Below are 16,799 nucleotides of genomic sequence, written 5' to 3'. Positions count from 1 at the left end.
AAATAGTGTAAGATAGACAACGCAAACGGTGGTAGTTTTACATATTGACAAGAGAAGAATGAACAGAGTAGATCACGAACCTCCGCGGCCATCTTGAAATCTGCCATTTTGAAATACGTGATATTTTTTGAAATGGAAAGGCAGTCATGTGATACATCAATTAGGGCTAGCATGTTCTCAAAAAGTCAATTATGAACTTTATTGATCATTATCTGCACTTATTTGGAATATTTAAGATCACCTTTATAGTTATTTACGAAAATCTAGGAGACTGATACTCGTATATCGAAAGTTAGGATTATCACGAAAACACATGTCAGTTAAACAATCTACAAGCCAAGAAAATTAACAGTGAAATTTGATATCCAAGTTGTATATTATTACATTATTATTTATGACGTTACTTTCAATTTGTTTCATATAATGCCGAAGAGAACTGTCCCAGTCTGGAAGAACAGTTTCAGCTTTATTTGTTGTTGTTGTTGTTGTTTCTTGCGCTTTTGGTCGAAAACAATGTGGAGTTTATATAGCTACCTTTTGTTAAATGACATACGAATATAGACCATAACAACAAATTTCATAGATTGGAAAGTAATTATTACGTACTGTACGTAAACTACTATATTTTTCACCACTTGCTATATTTTTCACTCAACTTTCTTTGTTCACCTACTACAGTCGAATAGAGCAATGAAGTTGTAGCGGAAAATAAGTTATCGGGTGAGGTGGCTTTCTCGAATCGTGCCGCATTATGTTTGATCAGTTTGTTTGCAATATGAAGCCTTCGATTATTGTGATAATGTTCGCACAGGATACGATTACTGTGTTCTCCGACGATGGATCATGATTGCAACTTCCGAACTTGCGAACCACTTTTCGTTTAGATATCACATGCTACACTCATCCCAAGTTGCTATTGCTTACGAAGGTGGACAAAGAAAGTTGAGTGAAAAATATTGCAAGTGGTGAAAAATATTGTGGTTTATGTACAGTACGTAATAATTGCATTTCAATCTATCAAATTTTATTGTGTTATGGTCTATATTAGTAAGTATGTCATTTAACGAAACGTAGCCATATAAACTTCACATTGTTTTCGACCAAAAGCACGAGAAACAAAGCAATAAAAAGAAAAGCTGAAACTGTTCTTCCAGACTGGGACAGTTCTCTTCGGCATTATATGAAACAAATTGAAAGTAACGTCATAAATAATAATGTAATAATATACAACTTGGATATCAAATTTCACTGTTAGTTTTCTTGGCTTGTAGATTGTTTAACTGACATGTGTTTTCGTGATAATCCTAACTTTCGATATACGAGTATCAGTCTCCTAGATTTTCGTAAATAACTATAAAGGTGATCTTAAATATTCCAAATAAGTGCAGATAATGATCAATAAAGTTCATAATTAACTTTTTGAGAACATGCTGGCCCTAATTGATGTATCATATGTCTACCTTTCCATTTCAAAAAATATCACATATTTCAAAATGGCGGATTTCAAGATGGCGACGGAGGTTCGTGATCTACTCTGTCCATTCTTCTTTTGTCAATATGAGAAACTACCACCGTTTGCGTTGTCTATTTTTCACTATTTTCACGATTCAACAGTTTATTTGATGTATTTTAATAACAGCATAGCTCTTCTCCCACCAACTTTGACCCCTCCCCCTCCGTTTCTTATGGCGCTCAGCCGCTACAACTTTGCACATACACATATTTTCACACCCTTTATCGGATGCACTATGTCTCATCCTGCAACTCCATTCATACATTTGGACCCTTTACTTGTTTGTTACTACATTTTCTGTTTCCTCCTAGAACATATATATATATATATATATATATATATATATATATATATATATATATATATATATATATATATATATATATATATATATATATATTTGGTCTAGGAATTAATTCGTGCGGTTGGTACGCACACATTGAAGCTGTAGTCCAAACACAAAATACATAAATACCTTAAGAAAAATATTGTCCATCGCTAGCCACCACTTTCGCCCATCTGTCAGGCAATGTACGGATTCCGTGGCGAAAGAAGTCCTCATCCTTGGAAGCGATCCAGTCAGAGACCCATGTTTCGATATCTTCTGAAGAAGTAAACCGCTGTCCAATCAAATCGTTGTTCATGCAATCGAACAAGTAGTAGTCCGAAGGAGCAACGTCTGGTGAATACGGCGGGTGGGGTAAAACTTCCCATCCGACATTTTCTAAATAGGTTTTGACCGGTTTTGCGACATGTGGGCGAGCGTTATCATGTTGAACAATAAGATTATCATGTCTGTTCTCCCATTCTGGTCGTGTTCTGGCCAGAGCTTGCTTCAAACGCATTAATTGTCGTCGATAACGTTCTCCATTCATAGTTTCACCCGGTTGCAGCAGCTCATAGTACACCACACCTTTCATATCCCACCATATGCACAGCATAACCTTTGCACAGTGAATATCTCGTTTTGGTTGTGATGGACCTGGTTCACCTGGTTTCACCAAGGCCTTTTTTCGTTTATGGTTCTCGTAATGGATCCACTTCTCATCACCCGTAATAATTCGATGCAGAAACCCCTTTCTGCTCTGTCGTTGAAGCAGCAATTCGCAAATGGTTTTTCGTCTTTCAACGTCTTTGTCTTTCAATTCATGTGGAACCCAATGTGACATCTTTTGAATCATTCCCATGGCTTTCAAGCGTTTGGAGACTGTTGTTTGATCAACGCCTAATGCTGCTGCAAGTTGTTCCTGCGTTTGACATGAATCCTGCTCGAGCAATGCTGTCAATTCTTCGTCTTGAAATTTTTTTGGCTGTCCAGCTCGCTCTTGGTCTGCCAAGCCGAAATCTCCACTTCTAAACAGTGCAAACCACTTCTGACACGTTCGCTCAGCTAGAGCATGGTCACCATACACTTCCACCAAAATACGATGACTTTCAGTCGCACTTTTCTGCATGTTAAAGTAATGCAGCAGGACACCCCGCAAAAACACTTTATCAGGCACAAATTGCGCCATGTTCACTTAACTACAAACTGGTGTTGTTGACGCTTTAATCCACTGCCCTATACTACGAACGATACGCGATGACAGGGGTTTGCAACACATGTGTGGATACACGGAACTGTGGGACGCTCCGTTCGTTGCGCCATCTCTTGTCCACCCGCACGAATTAATTCCTAGACCAAATATATATATATATATATATATATATATATATATATATATATATATATATATATATATATATATATATATATATATATATATATAAAACTCTGAAATATATGTTGAATTATTTTAAATAAAAAGTTCAAATACCGAATTTTATGTCTCTAACTCAAAGAAATTCTGAGTTATACACTGAGAAAAATCCGTTCTCCAGAGTTTGGTATATTCTACAAATATACGGAATCCTCTTGCTTACTACAGAAATCATTAGGGAGTATACGTTATCCGTATGCTACATAGGCACTGTCCTTAGATGTTACATTATGCAGTTCCAGCATGTCTGATATCTAACAGTCTTATGTTGCATTAATATACTGTATGTATGTTACCTTCGTCAGCTATATGTTATATACGTCAATTTGTATGTAAGATCCTGACCACGTATATTGTTTCATACGAAAGTACGTATAGATGGAACACTTATACAGAAAGTATTATAAAACATACGTTTTCAGTTATACGTTTGCTGTACGTTAAGTCCAAAAACTACAGGATTTACACATGTAACATACGATTTTACGTACGCCACATACAATTTTTCCCCTCAGTGTAGACTCTTACTTTAAAAAAGTAATTTCTGCTCCTATAAAAAACACGAAAACACGATTTAGGGACCGTTCAAAAATTTTGGGGCCTTGATCCACAAAATTCAACATATTTCATACAATCAAACATTTTCTTGTACGTCCCATATTTTGAGAACTACATATAGTGTAGCCAAACCAAAACTAACAATTTACTCAGCATGATGTGCTTATTCCGTAAAAGATACGAAAACTCGAATTAGGGACCGTTCAAAAATTTTGTGGTCCTGATCCACAAAATTCAATATATATTTCACTTAAACATTTTCTTGTCGCCTTATATCTGAAGAACTATATATAGTTTAGCCAAACTCAAACTGTCACTTAAATGAGTATAATGTGCTTATTCCGTAAAAGATACGAACACTTAATTTAGGGACCGTTCCAAGCTTTTGTAGTCCCTGATCCAAACACTAATTATTGCCAAGATCGCAATCTTTTGATGTATTTTTTTGGATCATTTCTAAAATTTTTGTTTTAAATGAATGTTCATATTAAATTTCATGTCCTAACCTTTAGAGATTAAAATATATGGGGATTTTAATATAATAATTGCGATCATATCCTGTCCTTCCTCGTCCAATTACAAACAAGTAGACTGTCCCCCTATTGAAGGAACGAATTGTATATTATTCACAGAATCACTGATGAAAACCCGTAGTAATTGGAACAGCCGAGGACATTTTTGGCCCCGAGCCCCTGCCTCAGGACCCATGGTCCTGGGTCGGGGTCAATGACCTAGAGGTACCTAGAGCTACTCCCTCTAAATTTTGACAGTGGTGCTAGAACCATCCCCCTTAAATTTTGGAAATTACCAAATTTCCTCTGATAGTCTATGACCATGGTGTGTACCTTGGTAAGATCTGGGATCCATCTCGTTCTCTTTTATGGGCAAAAAATTGCCAAAAACTCAAATTTCAGAAGTTTCTGACCAGAGGTTCCTTTTCATAAGGCATAGGTATATTGGCGCACCTCTCTTGAAATTTGGGAGGATATATTGGCCCACCCCTTAAATTTTTGAAATTGTCAAATTTAAAAATTTGGTATAGTAGTATAGGACTCTAACAAGTACCTATAATTTTGGGTGGTCCATCTCGTTCCCTTTCATGGTTACAAAATTGCCAAAAATGTAAATTTCGGAGGTGATTGGCTCAATTTATTCCTTTTGATGAGGTCTTATTATCTTATATGATTATATGGGTGAGTACAGGAGTCAGAATAGGTATGAGGGGAAATCGGTAATGGTATACAAGCTTTTACCTCACATCTATTCCGTCTATCAATACAAAACTTGCTATACACATTTCTTATCCCCTATAGTATTTGTTGAGATACATTTTGATTGTGTGCTTTTACCCGGGGTTACTCCAGAGGGGTCCAAAGTTGATGGGAGGGATTTCTGGAGGATATTTTACCAACATTCTCTCAATTTTCTTTGTTTATGTACGTTATCAGCCCCAATACATATCACCTCTGGCAAGCTTGTTTCATGCTGAAGAGAATGAACTATAAACCATCGCTTATAATGAATAGTGTTCATGCAATAGCTATTTTACTGCGAGTCTACGATTTTCTGTATACTAACAGGGTCAATGGGCCCCAGGGACTTACTCCGTTGTGCATGGCATCTAATCTTTTTTGTGCACGAACATATTTTTGTTATGTTTATCGAATGGACTAGGATTGATTAGGAAGTCCCGTTGACAGATTCATGTCCTTTCTTTGTAAGATAAAAAGAAAGCTTTATTAATGTTACTACATCGAAAAAGTCGGAATTTTGCTAGGAAAAAAATACTATTATTTTTGTGTTCATTCTCCTTGTGTTATTTGCTATTTAATATTATACTGTAGCTTTCACGGTAGTATCTTCCTATTTTGTCTTTTATCTGGGGCAAATTCCGTTCAAACTTTTCTGTGCAATTGAATAGAAAATTGAGTCGTTCATCTACATTTAGAGTTTATTCCTAACTTTATATTAAGTCAAATATTTTACTAGTTGATCATGTATAGAATTGAGTGAAAATTTATCAAGACGAAATATTCACAGTTACTGTCATTTTAAATTCATTAGTTCAGTAACATCCCAACTTTAAATACATAATTGAAATAAACTAAATACTCAAAAGTATATGATTGAACGAGTCTTATTACAAGTAAAAAGTTGTAATTTGTTTGGTTCCCCACTGACATCGTTAATATACACTACTTACCTGCATATCGATGATACCTCTTCCACGACATCGTGTGACCTAATTGACTTCTCATTTCTTCTCTTTGTTGTTTCGATAGTTTAGGATTCTCCGTTGTAATCATTTTCTGAAAAATAGTAATAGAAAAAAGCATTAAATTAAAGGAAAATTAAAAATTTAAAGTTGTTTAACACGAACGACATGACTATATAATTTTGTAGACATACTTTCCGCAAGTTAATGTAGTATGTCCGTTTTTTACTTCATTTTTTTCTTTCTAGATATGAATGAACTATACTACAGAAACGATTTCAAAATACTCCCATAACGTCTTAAGATCTCGCTAAACACACAGAGGGTGTCTCAAAAGTCCCATGACATAGGGTAACTCTGTTATTATCAGAGTTACAGCAAAATGTAAGAGGAAAAATCATCTCCAAATATGAAGTTTTCAATCTAAAATGAAGGATTATTTAAAATCGGACGAGCCGTTTGGGCTGTACTCTTTATGCGCCCAATGTTAAATGAAAATGCAACGTTGCCATTTATCTGGATCTATAAAATAAAGTAAATGGAGACATGTTTGAAATATGGGCGGACCATCGGCACATAATAGACAGTAACTTCATTCACTTATGCTGTGAATCCAGATAAATGGCAACGTTGCATTTTCATTTAATATTGGGTGCATAAAGAGTGTACAGCCCAAACGGCTCGTTCGATTAAAAAAAAATCCTTCACTTCAGATTGAAAATATATTTGGATATGGTTTTCGATCTTATATTTTGTTGTAACTAGGATAATAAAGTCCTATGTCAGGGGACTTTTCAGACACTCCGTATATCTGTTAGGACATTTTTCAACTATTAAGTGTGAAATACCTTATGTACATGTATTTACTTAATAGTCTTAATCGGGGTTTGGGGGATAATGCGATCTTTAGTGACCGTATTCTAATCTTTATTCCAGGGGCGTCATTTAGGGGGGCAGGGAGGGGCATTTGTCCCCCCTGAGTTTGAGATTTATTTCGATTCCCGGCGGGAGCTCATGTGGTTCGGATTCCACGTTAATCAGTAGGTCCACGTCTCCTATAGCCTCGCTGCTGAACGGGACGTTAAACTCAAAATCAACTCAAGTTTGAGATTTATATAGTTTTTATCAATAGAATAGTAGTAAGTCAGTGAAAAACGCGAAATTTTACTTATATCAAGGGGTCTTGCCCCCCCCCCCCCTCCCAAGCCAAATCTGAAATGACGCTACTGCTTTATTCGTGGAATTGAAATGGTTAACGTGTTGAGAAGAATTTTCTACTTTGACTTCTCCTGTGATAAGTTTCTGTTATCATTTTTGGTTACTTTCTTGTTATATATTTTACAGTTTGTTATTTATTCCTTTATCCTTTTCGCGATCTCTGTTTTGATTTTTATAGTTTTTGATTTGTTACCTTATAGATCTTATATGAGATAGCCTAAAAAATATTGAGCCTTTTGCGCACAAGATGCTGTTAGTGTCTCAAATGTCCCAGTGGGAGCTCATGTGGTTCGGATCCCACGTTAAACTGTAGGTTCACGTCTCATATAGCCTCGCTGCTGAAAGAGACGCTGAACTAAAAATCAAACAAATCAGACTAAATGAGCCGCAGAGGGTTAGCCTAATGCCACTTGAGAACTGACAGTTGATATATTACAGTATATATTACAGCAATATATATTACAGTATATTCTACGATAATTTTCAGTAAAAAATGCTCGATTTGGTGTAATATGTCGTACATTTCCTTTGAAGCTTCCCAATCGTTCTGTCTGATTTTCAGTGAAGAATAAAGTAGAAATTTCACCCTCTCACCCCGAATTTTTAGAGTTCCATGCTCGTAACATTTATAAAACTTATTTGGTTTCATACAATATTATGTGTATTTTTTGCGACTCTTTTTCGTAATCCCAAATGTTTGAGAATAAAACTAAGTAAAGAATAAGCGATGATTTTAGCTCTCTAATGTGATTCGGATTATTCTTCCTCCCATTACAAATATTATCTACAATGTCTTTTCATGGGATATAATTTTTGAGACTTCACAAATATTCACACTACCTTGGATTTAATGTGCGAAAGTTAGTTTATCGCTCAATGTTATCTATCTATCTATCTATCTATCTATCTATCTATATCTATATCTATCTATCTATCTATCTATCTATCTATCTATATATATATATATATATATATATATATATATATATATATATATATATATATATATATATATATATATATATATATATATATATATGGATAGATACATGTATGTATCTATGTATCTATCTATCTATCTATCTATGGATATATATGGGGGTGTTTGTGTGTGTGTGTGTTATACTCTAACTTTCGCAAGAATTGTGTACGATTTGGCACAATTTGGTGTATTTGTTTATTGAGATTCCCACATAATCTCTACTGTTTGGAGTTGAAGTTAGTCAAATAAGGGAACTCATCTAAACAATTTCTGACAAATTTCATTAAAGGAAAATCAATTTTAATCAAATATGAAGTATTTTTCTACCGGTATAATCTCGATTCCTTGGAGTTGAATTCATTCAACGTACTCAATAAAAATGAATTTTGTAATAAGCAAACACACACACAGATTGTTATAGAATATAATGTGTGTTTTGTTAAAAATTAGAGATTTATCTCTATAATTTGGGATTGAAATTAGAGGAGGAATATAGAGGATAGCTCGGTTAGAAAATGCATAGCATCGCTAGTTATTAGTATATTATATTATCTTCCTACTATTATTTATATATTACTTCATTGAATGTGTTTACTTTTTCCTCTTCCACTTGAATATTGATTATTCACTTCACTGTGTCATTTTTTCTGCAACGGTATTTATTGATATGGAAGAGTTCGGAATATAATGTGTGTTTGTCTAAAAAACAGTTTGTCTAGTGGTACAAGACTTCTACAAATAAACAAAAACAAATGTTTTGAGCCAGTGTATTGATTGACACTTTATACTTTAACATATTGCAATAAATTCTGATTTTACACTGCGCAACAACTTCAAGGGTGCTTATATGGACTCGTTCATGAACATGAAGTTATTCATAATAAACTTGCTTGTTCTGCGTTTGAATCTGCAACCCTTAGAGATTACTACTAAGTTACTATCCCTCTTCATTTATACAACTTTCCTAGCTGTTCGTAACTAAGTTAATATTATTAACGAAAAATTGTCTTCAGCAGTGGACATAAGTATAACGAGAATCCGCAGAGTGTATAGTAAAATTTTAGGTAATTATGAAATTATTCAAGGTAACTTGAAACTAGAGCTATTAAAATTAATTCCTCGAATATTCATTATTCCAATATTTATTTCTATGATGAACAGTTATTCATAAAGCGAATAGTAAATCGAGTAATTGCAATTGGATAATAATTGAAGACTCGCTGTAGAAAAGAATATAAGTGTCAGCTTGCAATTGTTTCATTTATTTTATTTTTTAATACGTTTATGCCTTAGATTCTCATACTTCGCTATATGCTAGGTTTATTTCTAAGCAATAATATTTTCTATTTTGTTACGCTTGGGCACAGTTTACTATCTTTTGTCTCTACTGTTACAGTAACTTTTGTTTTTGGCACTTTTACATTGTTTTCTACAGCGAGTCTTCAATTGTTTAAGTAAGGATAATTATTATAATAATTATTCGAATATAGAAAGCGAAAATTCGGAGATTCGAATAAGAATAACAAAACTAACTCAAATCATTTTTACAGCACTACCAGAACCCAACACATTTTCAGCATTATTACAGCCATCAAAATTTTTGTAAATTAGAGAGACGGAAGAGACAGTATTTGCACAAATAATTTGGAGAGACGGAAGAGACAGAATTCACTGTTAATACCGAGCATTATAGATATCTGGGTAGATGTATGGGTCAGAGACTTGAACGTTACGGAAGTTAGAGAAGAGAGTTTCGAAATATGATGTTGGAGGAAAATCGAGAAGATAAAACTGACAAAGAGAGACAGAGGGAGAGAGAGAGAGTAACAAATGAAGATGTTTCAATAATAATAGAAGAGAAGAAGACGCTTTTAGCCAACATCCTCCATAGGAAAGCCGTTTGGATTGAATACATCTTGCGAAGAAATTGTCTTCTTCGTACCGCAATAGAAGGAAAGATGGAAGAAAAGCGAGAAATAGGAAGAAGAACACAACTGATCGATGATATGAAGAATTTAAAAGAGAAAGCTGAAGATCGAAAAACGTGGAAGAAACATTTCCAGGACCAGACCTAAAAAGAAACTCAGTCCCAGGACCTGCCAAAAGGTAGAAAATGAGAAGAAATAAAATTTTTGAGTTTTGCGTCTCACGTTTATGCCGTGTGAGCTAAAAAAAAAAAAAAAGGAGACGGTGATGACAAGAAAGGAATTAAATGGTGGAATGAAAAAGTGGGAGGAAACAGGAAAACCCCGAGAAAACCTACGCATACGGTGTTTCTCCACCACAAAACTCAGCGCGAGCTGGGATCGAACCAGGAACCCCACGCATCAGAAGTGAATGTTCCACCATTGAGCCACCGCGATCCCTTGTTAAAAGGTAGAATACTTAATAATAATAACTGGTATACTAGATGTGTAACAAACATTTTCATACATAAGTTTCTATGTCTATATTCCATGCTAATGCCCTTTAAACTAAAAGAAACGGATTATTAATGAATATGAATGATTATGAAAAAAATAATGGAATGGTAGAAAAGGACGGTAGAAATGGTACTGTGAGACGAAACGGTAGAACCAGGGGAAAACTCACAGACACGATATTTTCTAGTACAAACCCACTTGGCCTGGATAAAACCAGAGACCCCTTGTAATTACGTGAGCATTCTACCACTGAGCCAATATTTTCATGGATATTATTCATTATTGGAAATATTGTTTTCTCTTTTTCAAAAACATTAGTGGATCTTTCGAACAACGAAGGTAAAAATAATTGAATGAAACTATATATAAAAGCGTTGAAAGTAAAATTGTAATTGCTTTCTAATAAATAAAATTTTGTTTGTAGAATTTAAGCGTTGTGCAGCCATGTAATATAATCAAGAATTGTCACTCATGAAAACATGCATTCTTATTTACGTGCATCTTCTAATGACTATCGGAAGCAGGCCTATGGAGATCTACATAAATACTTTAACGTGGAATTATCATATGCAAAAAACTGCGACCTGTTATGAAGTAAGTACAATAAAACTGTGTTATAGCATTTAAAAATACAACGATACGTAAAATACGTATGGTCTTAATATTTTTTTTTTTTTTTTTGCATCCTAGGATAGATACAGCTCAAATTATCATATAGATGTAGATTTTAAGTATGAATAGGAGTAACAAAGTAAATAGATAATTAATTTACTTTAGGCCCTATTTTTATTTTTTTTTTATTTTCTTCTAACTAAAATACTCTGGTGCCCCCTTATATGGACTCCCATGTATATAAACATTTAAAAACCATATAAAAGTTGTATTACTAACATTAAAATTATGCAAGATCAGCCCATACTAAATCAAAATATTTGTGGCATGTAAATGAAAGTAAGATACACTGGTTCTCAAATGTTTCAATCCAAAAAGTACAAAAAGAAGTTCTCAACGGTATAAAAATGCCATAAAGTGTTGTCACAGGGAGTCTGACATCCTTTTAGCGGATGTATTTGACATTCTTCCTTTCCTGAATGTCGGAGCAAAGGTCGTGTAAGCCTAATACAAAAAATGCACTGTAAATAAAAAAAAGACGTAATAACCAAATAGAATTCAAAAGTTGTCACGTGCCGTAACAGTTTTAGTATGTATAAAAACTCACTAAGCTTAATGTGTCAGAAGGAAACAGCTGGAGATTACAAATAAACAAGCATAAAAAGCTGACGCCATTTTCCTGAAGATTAGGTTCCATGGATAACATCTTTAAGATTAATGTTCCATTGTTCACGATATGGATAAGTTTTTTTGCTGTTAAAACAAGCAAATCATCTAAAGAGTTAAAATACAATGGTGATACCTACATAGTAAAATTATTCTCTGTATTGTACTTAAAAAAAGAATGCAAATTTCTGTCAGATAATGTTAGCCAATATATTTTACAGGTCAAATGTGATTAAGATGTTCTATTAAATCTTTGTATAAACTGTGCTTCAGTTCGCAGTTACACTTAGAAAAATTCGTTATCCGGACAGCGGTATATTGTACAAATATATGGGATCCTTATGTTTACTACAGAAATCAGTACTTAGCATACGTTATCCATATTCTATGTACATACGCACTGCCCTTTTTTACACTTAGATGTTGCAACATGCCGTTGCAGGATGTCTGACATCTAACAGTCTTCCGTACATTACATACGTATACGTATTTTACTTTTGTCAGCTATATGTTACATACCTCCATCTGTATATGAGATCCTAACCACCTATCTACAGTTCTTTCGTTCGTACTGAAAGTACGTTTATTTGGAACACTTATACGGAAAGTGCGTATAAAATATACTTTTTCAATTATATGTTTGCTGTACGTTAAGTCCAAACACTACAGCATTTATACATGTAACCTACGTTTTTACGTACGCACATACGTTTTTCTCTATGTAAAAATGTCTAAAAATAAGTCAACACATCAATATTTCAAGAGTCACATAAAGGACTAATGAAGATGATATTTTCAAATGTTCTCGTTTCGAGGTAACGTTTCTAATTTTACATTTTCTCATAGGAAATAATGTTTTTCTAATTTCAAGTCTCCTTTTGTATGTCCGATAATGTTCCAGATGTCCTTCTCTGATACTTGTTTCCACAAAGTTATCCGTTGACCTATTTCCTTATTTATTAGTCAACGTTCCAGATACAGATCAAAATCCATTTTACATGAAAAAATACAGAAATATATACCTTAATTACAGAGACATTAATTTTATTCTGAAATCTTTCTCCGAGTCAAAAAGTAACAATATCTGACGCTTTCTGATTGACAAATGAAAGTCTGAGCGTTGCATATGTTAGAAATGAATAACTACATGTAAGGTACTCGAAAACTGAGAACATAAACCAAGAATTCAGAGCCAAGTTTTCCATTTATAATCTACTGAAGAAGCGGCAAATCTGCCACCATGAGTTATGTTTAGGGAGTCTGTATATTAAGTTTATTAAAGGGGTTGAGTTCTATTAAGTATACACACTGAATGAACCCTTTGTCTAGTAATTGTAAGAAAAAAAAGTTAAGAACAAAATCGAAGCAGGACAAATTAGAACAAGCTGTCGTATCGGTGAACAACCTTCAGTTTTAGGTTATACAAAAGGTTTGAAAAAATTTACTGAGAAATTTCAGATTACGAATTTTAGTGAACCTGTACAAAATCCCAGCATTCTTACAGCACTTTTCACAGCATCAGTAATGCGATCAGCGAAAGTAAGTTTCTCGTCAAACAACACACCAAGAGCCTTTTAGACAGCAACTCTTTCAATGTGTAATGTTCCACCTTCTCTTCACATGTATCAAGAAGACACATCAGCTACATTGTTTTGATATTAAGGAAGTGTTTCTTCTTCACTTCTGAAAGATGGTATTCAATATTAATCCAGAGGTCGGGTAATAATTCAAATGCACATGCAGATGATGCTTCTGATTACATCTCGAGGGACCAAGTGAAGTAGACGACTATCGACAGAGGATATTACTTACAAGATATACTTCTAACTTGGAATATCAACTATGGAACTACCACTAAAATACCATAAGAAATTAAATAACTGAGATAGATCATTTCCTCTGTACAGTAGCATTTTAATAAAATTAAGAAGTTATTAGTAATATTGACAACTGCTCATGCATTTACGCAGCATTGATCATAGCTGTATCGTAACAGGAAATTGCCTATGGCAAGATATAACAAGCCTGATATACAGGTAAGACATGGAATAAAAGTCTTATGATGCAATTCAAATCTAATATAGCACAGATGAATCAAATATCATAATAGCTTTGTTATAAAGTCAACATAATAAAGAGTGAATCTGACATAACAACATAACAGAGAATGGATTGTTAACACCAGATCACCTCAAACCGTGACGTATATTTCACCTCATTATTCTGTACAGGCTCACCTCACTGTATAATAATCATTTCATATTCATTATACTTCATATATTCATTTCATTATCATAATTATAGTGTTTTATACTTCAATTACCGCTCAATTCATTCTCATTATACCTCATTTCACTTAATTGCGATTAGCATTTATTAACATTACTTTCTTATAGTAATCACATTCTCTACATATTATTGAATTTATGTATTAAGTTGTTAAAAGATCTACAAAAAGTATTGACTATTAAAACGTCAAGATTAGTAATATGTACAGACTTATGGTCATTATTCTTGACCTACACTGTGCGTTGAAATACGAACTTCCATTTCAATAAGTGAATATATATCTGTATAAGGTATTCCACAACGTATTTTACTACTTATAAGCTACTTAAAGATATCATGATCAATTATCAATGGCAGTAACGAAGGAAAGGAATGATTCTAAGCACGAGATTGCTTTAAAACATCATTTTGCAATAAATCACAAACTCCATAAGAGACAAATTCGAATTCACGAAATATACTAAATTTAATTACTAAATATATTAGGCTGCAATTGTTAAATTTTCCACGTTAAATGCTCAAACTAGAATATTATTAGACGTAAAATAAATCAGGTTAACAAATAAACAAAATCTCTTAACAACAAACTCTTTGGACGTAGTTTTTCAGTATATATTCTTTCTTTTCTCGTCATTTTGTTTCCTATACCGTGACATTTGAAAGATACGTTAGGACTTTTCTGCTTTCATAAATTCTACGATACATAACTATGATAATATCTCAGTGTAATAATTTTGCAAAATAATAAAAAACATAAACAATAGTTATTTAATAAATAAATATTACGAACAAACTAGAAAATAAATGAAGATACCAAGGTCAAACTGCTACTAAGGTTTATTCTACATTCAGGATTTCCTGTTTCGGCACCACTGAAAACTCCATTGAAAACAGTGTAGTTTCAGGTCTTATTTAAAATGTTGTCCACTTTCAGAACTCATGTCGGAAGAGAGAAGAAAATACAAGGTCTGTCCGGAAAGTTATGTGACCAAGTATGAAAAAAATATTTATATAATAATAACCCCTGGACATCAAAATTCTTAGCTGCTTTCACGTCGTCAAATATTCTGTAACGATGTCGTTTTAGAATTTCAAACGAGGAAAAAAAAGAGAAAAGAAGTCTGCGGAAGTCAAGTCAGGGTTGTGGGTGGATGGGGCAGCGTTGCCACGTTAGATTTGTCCAGGTAGCTGGTCATGACAAAAGCAATATGGGCTGTTGCATTGGCATGATGAAGTTTCCAATCTCCGCTGATATCTCGTCTGGCGCCCCGGATTCTTGCTCTTAGTCTCTTGAGGACTTCTACATAAAATTTAGAGTTAAAGGGTACAAACTCACGGTGAACAATCCCCTGCTGTCTAAAAACATAATAAGCATGCTCTTATCTTTGATTTGCTCATTCTTGCCTTCTTGGAGTGAGGGAACGTCAGATGTGCCACTTGGCACTTTGTCTTTTCGTTTCGAGGTATCCACATTTGATTACCCGTGATAACATTGTGCAAACAATGAGGATCATGTTTCACACATTTCCAAAACTCTTGATAAATTTCCACTCAGTGAGAGTTTTGGTCATTAGTCAAAATTCTTAGGACAAGCTTCACGCACACATTTGTCATGTGCAAATCCTTGGTCACAACCTTGTGGATAGTTTTTTTGGAACCTCATTCAAAGGTCTGTTTGCAACTGTTCTTTCACACGAGTCAATTTTCGTCGTTTTAGGAGGTTGACTAGCGTCTAGGGAGGAGTTCGTCACCGACCTCTTCACGACCTTCCAAAATCGCATTGTGCCATCTCTAGACTTCCCTTTGTGATAAACACTCATTTCCAAAGACTTGCTGAAGCACTGAAAATGTTTCTGCTGCAAACTTGCTGAGTTTCATACGCAAAAGTGATCGCGTATCTTTGTTCAAGTGATCAGTGCATTGCGATTTCTAGTTACAAGAGGCGAAACAGAGATTTACGAAATCACCCGTCCTTCACCTCCGAAAGCTCGGAGACAACTGAGCAAGCACTCGCTCGGTGGTTGACGTACATTACTATCGATTACGGTGGATAGAGCGCGCTCCAATGTACAGTCGCTTCACAATAAAATGTATGATATTACTTTCCGGACAGACTTTGTAGGTTTAGGTTTAGTATAACTTCAAACTATAAAATTAGAAAGTCAGCTATAATGGCATTTATTCTCCCCTCAATCTTTCCCGTACGCTGATAAAAGGATGTGTATTCTAAAGACACGGAGAGAGTGATTTTAAAAACCGTGGAAATGTATTTCAACAAAAGTCAAACTTTAGATAAAACTTGTGTGTCTATGCTCATGATTTGTTATAGAAGCGAGCTTACTTTTGCAAGAAAAAACAGCTCTGATGTACTTTTCGTTTCTGTAAATTTCCATATTTATAAATTAACTAATAACTGCGTGTTATTGACTGGTGACCAAGAGCGTTATTGGGGAAAGCAGAGGGGTTAGTTGACCCTCCTGAGTTTTAGAAACGCATACAGTACTTTTTAATGAATTGCATACTAAGATACTGATAATAAACGTGAAATTTTTATGTTGGTAGG

The 16,799-nt window shown here is 34.2% G+C and overlaps 1 protein-coding gene across 1 annotated transcript in view; it reads right to left on the bottom strand.

Annotated features, from left to right (window-relative positions):
* Positions 1–16,799, bottom strand: part of LOC145662845 (carboxypeptidase B-like) — a 448,585-nt gene that overhangs the window by 34,402 nt on the left and 397,384 nt on the right. The window contains exon 2 of the mRNA XM_081728763.1: positions 6,035–6,140. Coding sequence (XP_081584889.1) covers positions 6,035–6,140 — 106 coding nt within the window. The remainder of the gene's footprint in view (positions 1–6,034; positions 6,141–16,799) is intronic.

Source organism: Thermobia domestica, chromosome 10, assembly GCF_964235325.1.
Source record: "Thermobia domestica chromosome 10, izTheDome1.hap1.1, whole genome shotgun sequence".
In the NCBI taxonomy this organism is placed as follows: domain Eukaryota; kingdom Metazoa; phylum Arthropoda; class Insecta; order Zygentoma; family Lepismatidae; genus Thermobia; species Thermobia domestica.
This window is presented reverse-complemented; position numbering and strand designations above follow the sequence as displayed.